The 13257-nt window shown below is 37.6% G+C and overlaps 3 protein-coding genes across 3 annotated transcripts in view; 1 reads left to right on the forward strand and 2 right to left on the reverse strand.

Annotated features, from left to right (window-relative positions):
- Nucleotides 1-7646, reverse strand: part of LOC101310132 (ATP-dependent DNA helicase Q-like 4A-like) — a 10636-nt gene extending 2990 nt beyond the window's left edge. The window contains exons 1-19 of the mRNA XM_004301450.1: nucleotides 7593-7646; nucleotides 6913-7353; nucleotides 6363-6524; nucleotides 6147-6277; nucleotides 5588-5966; nucleotides 5374-5505; nucleotides 5152-5238; nucleotides 4932-5059; nucleotides 3918-4038; nucleotides 3678-3829; nucleotides 3449-3584; nucleotides 2876-2999; nucleotides 2727-2797; nucleotides 2519-2587; nucleotides 2221-2349; nucleotides 1964-2122; nucleotides 1802-1882; nucleotides 1561-1722; nucleotides 446-501 (exon numbers count right to left, since the gene is read on the reverse strand). Coding sequence (XP_004301498.1) covers nucleotides 446-501; nucleotides 1561-1722; nucleotides 1802-1882; nucleotides 1964-2122; nucleotides 2221-2349; nucleotides 2519-2587; nucleotides 2727-2797; nucleotides 2876-2999; nucleotides 3449-3584; nucleotides 3678-3829; nucleotides 3918-4038; nucleotides 4932-5059; nucleotides 5152-5238; nucleotides 5374-5505; nucleotides 5588-5966; nucleotides 6147-6277; nucleotides 6363-6524; nucleotides 6913-7353; nucleotides 7593-7646 — 2774 coding nt within the window. The remainder of the gene's footprint in view (nucleotides 1-445; nucleotides 502-1560; nucleotides 1723-1801; nucleotides 1883-1963; nucleotides 2123-2220; nucleotides 2350-2518; nucleotides 2588-2726; nucleotides 2798-2875; nucleotides 3000-3448; nucleotides 3585-3677; nucleotides 3830-3917; nucleotides 4039-4931; nucleotides 5060-5151; nucleotides 5239-5373; nucleotides 5506-5587; nucleotides 5967-6146; nucleotides 6278-6362; nucleotides 6525-6912; nucleotides 7354-7592) is intronic.
- Nucleotides 7647-8705: 1059 nt separating this feature from the next.
- LOC101303425 (tyrosine--tRNA ligase-like) lies at nucleotides 8706-10998 on the forward strand. Its single transcript, XM_004299867.1, has 2 exons — nucleotides 8706-8773; nucleotides 9151-10998. Exon 2 carries the CDS (start codon nucleotides 9180-9182, stop codon nucleotides 10641-10643), a length of 1464 nt encoding a protein of 487 aa, XP_004299915.1. The 5' UTR covers nucleotides 8706-8773; nucleotides 9151-9179; the 3' UTR covers nucleotides 10644-10998.
- A 425-nt stretch (nucleotides 10999-11423) lies between these two features.
- Nucleotides 11424-12213, reverse strand: LOC101303708. The gene has a single exon (XM_004299868.1). It carries the CDS (start codon nucleotides 12067-12069, stop codon nucleotides 11698-11700), a length of 372 nt encoding a protein of 123 aa, XP_004299916.1. The 5' UTR covers nucleotides 12070-12213; the 3' UTR covers nucleotides 11424-11697.
- Nucleotides 12214-13257: the final 1044 nt, after the last annotated feature.

A 13257-nucleotide genomic window follows, 5' to 3' on the forward strand; every position in this document is an offset into this window, starting at 1 on the left:
GTGTGTATATATATATATATATATATATATATATATATATATATATATATCAAACTCGGCATTCCTTGAAACATTATAAGTAATAAGATTGGTACAGACAATACATTAAGAGGATATAAAGCATTTCTCAGTTTGCTGAAACAGCACAAACAAGTAAGCAAGTTCTGAAATCAACTTCAGGCTGGATAGTATGTACGACAATGATGAAAATAGGTATGTGGGAGACCATGGGATGGAATTATATAAATGGATCCTTTGAATAAGGGGAATCCAGCACAGGATGTACCCAATTGAAAGTGAGAGTATTGCACACAAATACACAAGGATATTTCACATATTTAATAAAGCATGTTTTCACATAATGAGATCATTTTCACTTGGATGTCCAAACAGGCATGAGAAAAGTAATGATAAAACTGAAAGCATCATGAGTAAATAGCATGACCTTAACATGACTGTTTTCCTGCCAGAGAAAAGTTCGCATGCTTTGAACTCATTAACCTGAAAAACAAATTGACATTATAGTTAATCAGGGCCCTTCCAATGAGGGATCCCTATTTTAAGCCATTTATAAGGATAAGGCATTACACCAACTTCCCGATTATAATTTTACATCTCCACCGTTCATATCTTAGGTCTATACGAGTAGATCACCTCTACAAAATTTCATATGATTTGGTGATTGTTAAGGCTTTCAAAAGTTCAATTTAGTTTTAATGACCTTCAACGGTTTTAGTTTGACATAAGCTGGACCGTTCAAAATCATTAAAACTAAATCAAACTTTTGAAAGTCTTAACGATCACCAAATCATATGAAATTTTGTAGAGGTGATCTACTCATATAGACCTAAGATATGAACGGTGGAGATGTAAAAATTCAATTGGGAAGTGATGTAATGCCCTATCCCTAGAAAGTGGCCAAAAATAGGGATCCCTCAATAGAAGGGGGCTGTATAGTTAATATTCAAGAAGTTAAAAGCTAATGACATGTTGGATTTCGAAAGCAATAACATATGTATGGTATAGTTACGCTGGTGTGGAAAAGTTTGAAGGCAGAAGAAACTAGCAAAAGGACATTGACAGAGAACAAACAGAAATGTTACCGTGATAATGCCACAACACTAAAATAAGCCATTGGACCATTTACTTATGCGAAAACAAATGGAATGTAATCATCCAAAATCTATATACACGTGTACAGATAGTTTCCTTGACAGGGTATTGCGAGGGTCAATCAAGACGTCACAAGATTTTAACTGTTCATGTTTCAGATTCGAGGATACCCATTTCAGTAATACAAACTTCTTGCTAAAAATCTCACAGGTAAGAAAATATCAGAACATGCCTCTTGGCGATAGATCAACCAAGAGAAACCACTTGACTACTAGTGTTAACGTGTCCTTCGTTTTCCTTATTTTATTTATATAATCAGATTCGTTGCTGAAAATTGCTGCAAGAATCCCAAGGATAAGCAACTTGCATTTCTTGCTCTATTCAACCCCAAGAATATTTTTTGTTCCGGAAAATCTGAGTACGAGTGAATTAATGAACCACACGTACCTTTAGAATTGATGATACAGATCCATAAATATCACTTTTCTTGACTTCTTCTACAAGCAGGTCCTCGGTAACAAGATGGCGTAATACACGCGAAGCTTCTCCCTTGGGTAGATGTTTTCCTGCTCCATGCAGACTCAAAGTATGATGCCCATGTTTCTTGACCTAACATTTCAATACAACATTAATGAATATAAATAGCAAAGAACTAGGAATAGTATATGCCTTAAAAGTCAGAACATACAAATTGGCTGAAGGAGCCCCTGTAGACTTCTAATATATGAGCTGATGAACACTGCTGCCCTGCTGATTTCACCAGTTCGACCTGAACAGAAGATATGGCAAAAGTGACAACACATACAAAACCAATCATCAATTTAAGCAAAAGAATACAATGGTTTCAAACCAGTTGCTTTGCTATCTCCGTGACATCCTTCTCAATGAAACTCTTGATCTTTAAACAATTATCGCACGTCTTATTGCAGGTGGTACAATCAAATTTTTCTCCAAAATGAATAAGTTGTAGAAGCCTTCGGCAATCAACATCATTTTCACAATAACTCACCTGAACAGGTTCGATGCTTTAGTTTGGATCATATGTAACGTAAAGAAGTTAATAAATGGCATAAACCTTGACAGCTACACACAAAGCCTCATCCATACCATGCGCAAAAGATTCTCAGTATTTGTTTCCAGTATTCTCCCAGAATTAGCTGTATTCATACGATTTTGTCCCGGTGTCAATGTGCTTTGCTCTATAACTCCTTGGCTAATCATATGTTTGACTCGTATCTGCAAATTAATTGTAAAGTTGGATAAGCAGAGACATGCCGGTGAAGAATAAAATGTCATAGTAATGTCTACTTTTCAAGCATAACCAAACATCCTGATTTTTCTCTTATTCTCTTTATAGATTCATCAAGCACGTAACAGGTATCATAGTCAACTTATGCAAACTTACATAGTCACTATAACTGTAATACAACACACAAGATGCACGTTGGCCATCTCTACCAGCTCGACCACATTCCTGAAACATCATTGTGCAAAAAGGTAAGAGGAATCACTACTCTAAACTTCATACTAAGAAAAACATTCTTAAGATAACCTATTAGAAGCAGTAAGCTTAATTTCAGAATTCAAATCTCAGTTTTTACTACAATCTATACCTGATGATAGCCTTCAATAGACTTGGGAAGAGAATGATGAATTACAAAGCGCACATCAGGCTTGTTTATACCTGCATTCCAATTTTCAAGTCCAATATTGGTATGATGATCCTAAATACTCAAGACAGCGATCAGAAAAGTAAATTTACCCATTCCAAATGCCACTGTAGCACAGATAATGTTGATTTCATCTTTACTCCACTGTTTCTGGACAAAGGCACGTTGAGCAGGATCCATACTACCATGGTAAAATGCTGCTTTATGCCCACATTCCTGAACAGATGTATGACAAGCAAAGGTATAAAGATTTCATAAAATAAAATAAAAGATTTCATTTCATGTGTAACATCAGTACAGAAGTTGTCCTTATGAGCATTCTCTTTTTTATATGAAACCATCATTTGACATTGCTCAAATGCAAACCCTTTTGGTTCTGATAAAAGAATATCACCATTATAGACGGGATTAAATCAAACACACAAACAAAAAATGCAGAAAGAGTAATAAAGCATCCAAGATGTAAAGACAAGAAGAGGAAAAAACAGAAAAAAGTCCACAACTATAGCTGCTTAACAGCAACAGTTTGAAATTAATGGGAAAAAACTAAAAATGAAAGCAATAGCACCAGACTTTTCCAATACTAATGTAGCTAACAGATAAAAGTACATACAACTAAAACATTAACTTCCACTCAAATACAAACTGAGCATAATAAATCAAACCTGTAATTTTTCAGCAACTTTTTCACAGTCCATTCTTGATAGACAATATATTATTCCACTTTCATCATAGTGATTATCTTTAATGAACTTGTCAATATCTTCTATGCATTTCTTTGTCTTGGGAATAACAGAATACCTACAAAACAGAACGAATTATCATTTTTAGTATTAATGACATTTTGGAAAAAGTTAAACCTTAGGAACAGATTTATCTTAGTTCAAGACTTGCCATAGATTTGGGCGATTGAAACTTTGCCGGAAAACAATACAGTTTACAAGACCAAGAGCTTGCACAACATCTTCTTTTACACTAGCTGTTGCTGTAGCTGTTAAAGCCAACACTGGAGTATCTGGGAACTTCTGCTTCAAGATACCAAGAGCCTAAACATTTTACAGAATAGACTAGACATTAGAACATTATCAAAACGAAAAGGCCATTCTCATGAATTTGAAATTATAAAGTTTCAACCTGATAATCTGGTCGGAAATCATGCCCCCACTGACTCACACAATGAGCTTCATCAATTACAATCCTAGAAAGCAACTGACGAGCGTTTAAACTCTCCAATTTCCGCAACAGAAAATCACTTCTGCATACAAGAAATAATGGTCTCTATCAATATTATGCAAACTGTAACATTTATTTAAGGTAGACATTAAATTATAATAGGACTAGGTATCCATGTCAGTGATTGAGGGAAATGCAGAAGGTTACGAAAGTTTATCAAATACAAGGATCTAGTTCTCCCCAACAACAGGAAGGTCCAACTTTGCTAATGCATGAGTATATTAATAGAAGCTGAGTTGGGTAATAGAAAGGAGAGTACTAAATAATTGATTAACTATGGGATGTAAGTTTGAAGGTTGAATACGGGATGTGAATGGGAACTGATATCCTAAATGGATTGCAACAATTTTACAACAAAAACGTAAATGAAATAGTACATAGCTGACCAGACATAACGGTCTCCTCAAAACTCATAATCTTCCCTCTCAATGACCATTAGTGAATCAGTTTTGCCAATTCAGAGAATAGTGCTACAAAGACATCATCCTACATTTTTCTTTTAGTTTCCAAAACACTAGCAACTCCAGTTTCTCATGTCGTTGCTGAGTCCATAGTACTTTTCCTTGACTATAGGTAAGACAAACCATGAGCATGGGGGAACTAATTTATCAAAAATCTTTTCGTTATTTAAATGGAACATAAACATAAAAAGAAAAATGGTCAAATTTATAATGCTACCACTGTTAGCTTTGGCTCAAATGATTGCCGATGTACCGTGAATGGTATTTGACTTTCACCTTTAGGATCACCTTATATACTACATCTCTCAAGCCATATACTTTATTAGACACAACACAATATTAAAACCTTTTTGTCGGTAATACACTACAATTAGTTGCTGCTGCAGATGTAACAAAGGGTACATAAATGAATATGTTTGCTAGTATACAAATACAGTAGAGAACAAACACTCACTTGGCAACTTTTTCAGGGGTGACATATAACAGCTTGTATTTACAATATTCAGAACTCACTTCTCTAAGGATCTCCTGTTGTTCACTCCACTCCATATTGGCACTTAGGTAAGCAGCAGGAATATTTGCCTAGCAGGTATGAGAAGTCAAAGGAGGAAAGAACATAATTGTATATTATTAGATAGTAGAAAAGGTGTAACCCAAATGAAGTTAAAGATTACCTGAAATAAGTGCATTATTTGATCTTGAATAAGCGACACGAGAGGAGAGATTACCAAAGTTAAGCCTGGACAAATTACAGCAGGAAGCTGCAAAATACAGACAAAGTTACAGAGCTGCTGCTGAGAAACTGAATTGGCAAACTAAGAAATTCTATAGGGAGCTAAATGAATACGTCAAAAGGGTCATTACATGTATGAGCTTAGAGAAAATGATTTAAGTACCTGATATGTCAGGCTCTTACCCCCACCAGTTGGCATTAAAACAAAAACATCACGGCCACTCATTGTAGCATTGATGACCTCTCTTTGGTTGAGGCGGAAAGAGTGGTTACCAAACACTCTCTTGTTCTTAGCCTGAAAGTTGACAGCAGTCGGTCAAAAATTCGGATGAGACAGGTAATACACATAAGAAATATTCTATAATATAGGTGAGCACCTCCAGCTCTTTAGTCCATGGGAAAGGACTGTCTCTCCACTTATTGTCATTTGAACCTTCAATATAGTTAACATCAACAAACTTTGGGATGTAAGGTTCCCTCTCCACAGGAAAAGATGAGAAACCAAACTTATCCGTAGAAGAGGATGAAACTGATGATGAATTCCATTCTGCATATCCTCCAGCCTTGTTATGTGAATGGACCTCTGAATCAAATCTCATGGGGTCAGTCCTGAATAGGGGTGCTTGAGGTGTTTCATATCGGAAAGCACTGGGAGTTGTTGTGGATAAGGAAAAATGTGACTTCCGTCTTTCCTCATCCAATGTGTTGGTACAGAGATATCTCTCAAGTGCCTGAATCTGCTTGTTGAGCTGCAACCTATTGTCCAAAATACATTATTTCTTTCTTTATCTTTTCTTAAAGTATAAGAAAGATAATCAGCAATGTGAACAGAACACTAACAAAAAAACAGATTCTGAAGCTCAGCCATACTGCCTTTCCTTTTCCGCTACTAATTATTTCTTTTTTTTATACAAATGAAGGGGTTGGTATGCAAACCTATCTTGGCGAAGCTTCTCTATTTGCTCTGGACTGAGCTCATTGACATCATCAAGCAGTTCATTTGATATGGTAATTAGCCTGTCCTTCAATTCTTGCAAATGATTTGCAGCTTCTTGGCAAACTCCTATCTGCAATAGATTCAAGGATTGTGAATATCAAATTGAGTGCAGAATTAGATGGAGGCAAGATATAGCAACTATATCATATGCATACCATAAATCCATGAACACAATTTGTACACAGTTCTGGTGGCAAACAAGTCGCTTCTTGTCTCTCTGTGTGTATAGATGGAGTAAGAGGTGGAAGCTTGGAAATTGATGGTTTAGGTGTGCAACTTGATTGGTACTGTTCCACTATGTGGTCAACATCAATATTCTGAAAACAGTAAATGCATGAGATAGATGAGTTGAAGGACATCAACACTTGCATCAGAGACAAAAAATAAGACCTCAAGCAAGAGAATAGATAAGAAAGGAATCACAAATTTTACACAGTAGAAAGCCAATGATATTGAGAAAGTAACCTGGATTCACTAGATACAGCCAAGTCATATTTATTATTAGGAAAATTCTATTATTATTATAATTATTATAATAATAATAATAATAATAATAATTATTATTATTATTATTATTTTGCTGTCTGAGAAGAAGCAATTATTTTTGAAAACAACACAGCAAGTGACTATTCAAAGTAATCAATACTACAGCTCTAAAAAACAACTTAGTAAGCAGTCTTTCATCAAGACTTTAAATGGGATTACCTCAAGTATGCTGTCGTCATCATCATCATCATCATCCATCTCATTCACCAATTTATTCAAACATTCTTTCGGTTGGCTGGTATGAACGAAGTTATTGCTAAATGAACCACCTGACATCTGAGAATGAGATTTGATGACCAGTGATTCTGTGAACTGACTTTTCCCCGAAAGACTTATTCCTGCATCTGCAACATTATCGTTACTTGACCGCAACCCACTGCGCAGACAGGTTGCGGCTTCACTTAACTTGGCATTGCTTTCATCGATGTATTGATGTGTTTGCATAGGGATGCTACTTTTATTAATGCACCATGAGCTTACAACTGCAGTTCTTCCCACATCATGATTAAACTCAGCGCTAGCATTTTTAACTTCGACGGTTTTTCCAGGTCTTGTGTAATTCCTAGAAGATACCTTAAGATTGGAAAGCGCATGCCAAGCCTGCCAAAATTCTCCCATTCAGTAGCAATTTTTTAATTGTAAAAGCTTGTAACCAAAAATAGTATTAGAAACACATAAATGTCACAACTGTAAAATCAGAGTAACTTGGCATTGAAAAACAACTCGGCAATAAAAATGAAACTTTAAAACCAATGTATGATGGGAAACAAAGATAAAGGCCAGAAACACCTAAGAGCCAGGTTAAGTTGAAAGTCACACCAGACGCCTAACAAGTGTACCTTTTGAACTTGCGCACTCTCTAATCTTTGAATATGCTGGATTGGGAAGGCCATTGAGCTTCAAAGAAGAAAAAAATGAAGTCTTCATTAAACATCAAAACTCAACGGACTCTAGACATATACATGATACGAAAAAATGAAGTCTTCATTAAACCATCAATAGGATATACTGTCGCTGCATAAATATCCATGATACTAAAGGCACGTAAAATACTAAAGGCACAACTAAAAAGTGATACGAATATGAAGGGGTATCTAACAATCATGATAGTAAATAAAAGGAAAGCAGAAAAATGTGACGGGTCAAGCCACTCAACCACATGATAAAGATTGCTAACGAGGACCAGGTACGATACCTAGTAGCCATTCCAGCTTGGTGATTAAGTGGTTTTTGTGTTGGTAAGGAGAAAAGGAAATGTGAGCTGAGAAGTTGAGTTGGGTTTGAGAAATTGTCAAGTGCTCTCAGATGCTCCAATAAACCGAGTTTGAAAGGCGTGGTGTCATCAACACCAGCAGCAGCAGCTCTGCCGGAATGGGTACGACTGCAACAGATAATAACCCAGAATCCAAAATCAAGTCAGGACAAGAATACAAAAGCACAAGAATCAAATTGAAATGAGAAAAAAGAGTGAACTTGTTGCCTCATCTGTGATTCTCCTCTATTCATTGCTCTTCACAAGTCCAAAGCAACAAGCTTTTCTTCATTTTCAGCCTGCCCAGTGTTTGATCTCAATCTGTCGAATTGGAGAAACAAACAAAAAACCCTGAAAATCGAATCTTGAAACTTTACTGGAAAATTGTGAAAGAGAGAAAATGCAATCTCATCCAGACTATTGTTGCTTATTAAGCCTTAAACCCTATCACAACAAGGAGAGCCCTTAATCCCAGATTGGAAATGAAACCCTAGAAGAAGGAATTTGGGGGAGAATGAGTTTGGCGGGATTTCTTGGATATAGAGGCGGGATTTCGTTTTCTTTTATTTGGTTTTGCTTTGCTGAGTAAGCTGTTACTGTGGACCGTTGATTTCAATCAAATGGTCAAAATTAGTTTCCTTTTTTCTTTCTTTCTTAAACCTTGCCTCTCATCTTGTTGTTGATGAGATAGCAGAAGCAGAAGCAGCAGCTCCAAAAAAAACAGTCGAGATTTAGGAATGGGAATCCAAGAAAGTTAACACCCACCGAGTAATTTCTCTGGCTCTCTCTTCCCAACTAGTTTTTCTCATCTTTTTTTTCATTCAGATGAAATTGGGTTGTGTATGGTTTCAATAGTTTTATGAATTTGCGAAACTGAATTGATTGGTCTGCCATGTTAAAGGCTTGCAGTCGTTGTTATATAGAAACAGGAACTAAATTGCAGTTGGTATGATGCGACCGGATTGTTTTCTAATACAGATTCTAACATCAGCCACCCTCATTATGGGTTTGTAAATTCCATCAATTTTAGAATTTCTAGGTTGTTCTGCAGTTACCTGTTGGAATAAAATCTTGGTGGTTTTATCATGTGTCGTTTTTATTTTTTGAATGCCACTTGGGTTCTGAAAATCTCAACTTTCTGGCAGGATATTTTGTGCATTACCAGCCTATCAATATGAGGATGGCTGTTGTTTCCACTTCAAGAGCCTTTCTCTACTCACATCATTACCCTAGCCTCCCATTATTTGTTCCTTCATTCTTCAACACGTATAGGGTACCCAGATTTCACTGTAATAAAATGAGGAACTCCATCCTCTTATCGGTTGTCAAGTGTTTGCAATCCTCCTCCAGGCGTCATAATGTGATTGATATTTTGGAAGAAAGAGGGTTGCTTGAGTCCATGACCAGCGAGCAGCTGAGGCATGCCTGCTCCGACCCTAGTGTCCCTCCTCTTAAGGTCTATTGCGGCTTTGACCCAACTGCTGAGTCATTGCACTTAGGAAACCTTCTTGGCCTTATTGTCCTCTCATGGTTCCAAAGATGTGGCCATCAAACGGTAGCTTTGATTGGCGGGGCCACTGCCCGTGTTGGAGACCCTTCAGGCAAGAGCTTGGAGAGGCCGGAGCTCGATTTGGAGACTTTGTCGCAGAACACTTCAGGTATTAGCAATACCGTTGGGAAAATTTTGGGGTCCAGCGGGGTTTCCATCTTGAACAATTATGATTGGTGGAAAGAGGTTAGATTGCTGGATTTTCTGAAAGATGTGGGTCGGTTTGCGAGGGTGGGAAGCATGATGGCCAAGGAGAGTGTTAAGAAGAGGTTGGAGTCAGAACAAGGAATGAGCTACACAGAGTTCACCTACCAGTTGTTGCAGGGCTACGATTTCCTCTACCTCTTCCGCAATGAAGGCATCAATGTTCAGATTGGAGGTAGCGATCAATGGGGAAACATAACTGCAGGGACCGAACTCATAAGGAAGATTCTTCGGGCTGATGATGCGGCGTACGGCTTGACATTCCGTCTTCTCTTGAAGAGTGATGGTACCAAGTTCGGCAAGTCTGAAGATGGTGCCATATGGCTTTCCCCATCCATGTTGTCTCCCTACAAATTCTATCAGTATTTCATCTCTGTGTCAGATGCTGATGTAGTCAGATTCCTCAAGATTCTAACTTTCCTCGACATGAACGACATCAAACAGATAGAGAGTGATATGAAGAGACCTGGATACCTACCCAACACAGCGCAGCGCAGGCTTGCTGAAGAGGTTACTCGTTTTGTCCATGGTCAAAATGGTCTAGATGAGGCTCTCAAGGCAACTGAAGCAATGAGGCCTGGAGCTGACACTAACTTAGACTGGAACACCATGCAAGCCATTTCTGAGGATGTCCCCTCCTGCTCTTTCCCTTATCATCAGGTCCTAGATCTTCCTGTTGTAGATCTTTCAGTGTCGTCCGGTTTGTTTGACACCAAATCCGCTGCCCGACGTCTATTGAAGCAAGGGGGACTTTACATGAACAACTTAAGAGTTGAAAGTGAAAGTAAGAGAATTGAACCTCAAGATATTGTGGATGGAAAACTTCTCCTGTTGTCTGCAGGCAAGAAAAACAAGGTTCTTGTACGCATATCAAGTAGCAGCTGAGGTACCTGCCTGATGGTATGCTTGAATTTCTCGTATGTTTTAGATTTTCATCATGGTAATTCACTTTTAGCTCATGAATAAACCAACTGAAGCTGGAGTTGTCACAGTTAACAAGTTAGAAACCAGTTTTAAACCATCCTGTTTTTTGTTCCATTTTTTGGTAGAAAATGTATTTTCCTGCAGATGTTCTGTGCCTGATATTCTGCTATTCAGAGTCACCTCATATTTCCGTACATGTTCATTGAGATACCAGACCAGTTGATGACTTATTAGACCAGTTGAATCTAAAAATAAGTAGAAACCTACGGAAGTGTATTCGTAGTGTTTAAACAGCAGCAAACAATTGGGGATTTCTGTGTACCCAAATTTCATGCTGGTGTAGGTATCTGTGAGTTTTTGAGGTCTACTATGTTTTATGGGATCTCTTAATCTAAGATTTATGGTGATCTGTTAACACTGAAGTTACTAGATTTGCACTACATTTTATTCTTACCATTGCTTCAAATCCCCTACTAGCTGGGCAAGAGATGTTGGGCAAGAGCTACAGATGGAAGAGTTTCTGCAGCCGGAGTTATAGTATCTTTTGATCGTAGGACTATGCATTGCAGAAGCTTATGGAAGTAGTACTAGTAACCATGTATGGCAAGGTTATCTTCAGGGCATACTCAGGAATCTTATGGAGTTTGATTGTAATCTTCTACATTAAGCAATGAAAGAACTAATTCCCCTTATTGAAAGGAAAACAGACAAAACGAATTTATGACATCTCACTCATAAAATGAAATCAATGGCTTGGTGGTTTTTTTGGAGCCCCACCACCATATATTATCGTTTTACTGGCCCGAAAGCTATGAATTTATAAAGGTTTAATCGTAACTTAGTGTGAGCTTACAATAATTTACCTATAGGCAGAAAAGGCATCAAAGAAAGATAAGAAATTGAGAACATAACAACATTTGGTTATTCACTTATTGTTTCCATGTAAGGTTAAAAAAAGTAAGAAGAAACATTGGGCGGTTACTTGTGGTTTACTGGCGGTAAAGAATATGTGCGGCTAGTTCAGGTGGGTGGGTGGCGGGGGAGGTTGGGAGAGCATCAAGGATTTGTAGATGTCGATGATGATCTTGTCATCATACTCCTTAAGCGGCCGTGTTCCGAAGGAGCCCCCGTGACAGACGGAGCCGCCGTAGGAGGTAGTAAACACGCGCGAGTTGGCGAATCGCATCATGAGGTTGACATAGGCGTCTCGAAGCCAAACGAGAAACTTTGGGAATCTTGTAATTCGGAGCTTGAGCTTGGGAGCCAATTTGATCCTCCTCCGCCACACGCGCCTCCTCTTCTTCCCGTTCCCGCTTAGCTTTTTGTAGCCTCTCCGTCGCCAGTATCCTCTCAGACCTTTGTGCACGGTTGCAGAGACCCCTTCCATGGAACTTGGTTGGTTGGATCTGAAACTCTCCTCGAGTAGTTAAAGAGAGAGAGAGAAGAGTGTGTCTGTTTGAGCTAGAGAGATGGAAGCCTAGCTCGATGAATTAGGTGTCGATCTCAATATATGAATATCATTCAATAAATGAGTGTGGTACCTGAATTTCTGAAGCGTGTCGCTGTCCGTTTTTATTATTATTGTACGCGCGCGGGAGGACGTGGCACGTGCCGATCATTGACTTTTTTCAAGAGAGAGATTAGATTAGGTTGTGGCGTCTATTTATTTATTTTTTTAATTGAAACGAATATTGTTAGGCATATGGAGTTGGGTCTCAGCAAACCTGTGCACGCCTGCCTGCCTTAAAAACTCATCATCACGCTTCTTTCACTCCTCCCATTAAAACAACACCTCTTCTATCTGTTTGTGGTGGTTCACTGGTTCCGGGTCATAGTCGCAGCCCCCTCACATTGGCTCCTCCACCCATCTCATCGCTAGTGGTCCTAAATCCTACCATGCTCCATTGCCATAGGGTTGGTCTCTTTACATCTACGAGAGTCTATAAGCGAAAGTTCTTCAATGCACTAAGATTCAAATGAACCAATAATCATTGATCAATCATAATTATTCATTTAATGCAGTCAATTTCATAACACTAACACCAGTGCAAACACCGTTAGATAATTAAGACAAAAAAAAAAATCCAATCAACATGGTAAAAATAGGTAAGGCTACAATAAACATTACATGGGCAATTAATTCTAATATCAATGGGAGAAGTTATCAATATATTTTTTTTATACACAATTAAATCTTTTTAGTGAGACTTTTTTTTTCCTTTTTTAGTTTCCGAAAATGCAAAGAGGGATTCTTTTTTTTTTTGTTATTTTGTTTAAAACGTAATAACTATGGAGTTTACCTATTTACCCATTTGACTAATGTGGATATCTTAGTGCTCATATAAGGGGTAGACATGTAAAATTTGCTATCATGATTAGGATTAGCTAGGTATGATATTTATTTATTATTTTTCATATGGATTGTTTTAATCATAAATAATTTATTTTAATTAATATATAAATAATTTATATATTTCACCATACTACGTACCCTCATACTGCGAATATGTACCGCAATGTTTCACGTTTTAGGTAACATTGGTCAAACCATTAAGAATTAAAATGAAGTAGGAAT

The sequence above is a fragment of the Fragaria vesca genome, linkage group LG5, assembly GCF_000184155.1.
Source record: "Fragaria vesca subsp. vesca linkage group LG5, FraVesHawaii_1.0, whole genome shotgun sequence".
NCBI lineage: Eukaryota > Viridiplantae > Streptophyta > Magnoliopsida > Rosales > Rosaceae > Fragaria > Fragaria vesca.

Excerpts from the sequence above, each read along its gene's own strand:
- LOC101303425 (XM_004299867.1), top strand. The coding sequence starts at position 9,180 with ATGAGGATGGCTGTTGTTTCCACTTCAAGAGCCTTTCTCTACTCACAT.
- LOC101303708 (XM_004299868.1), bottom strand. The coding sequence starts at position 12,069 with ATGGAAGGGGTCTCTGCAACCGTGCACAAAGGTCTGAGAGGATACTGG.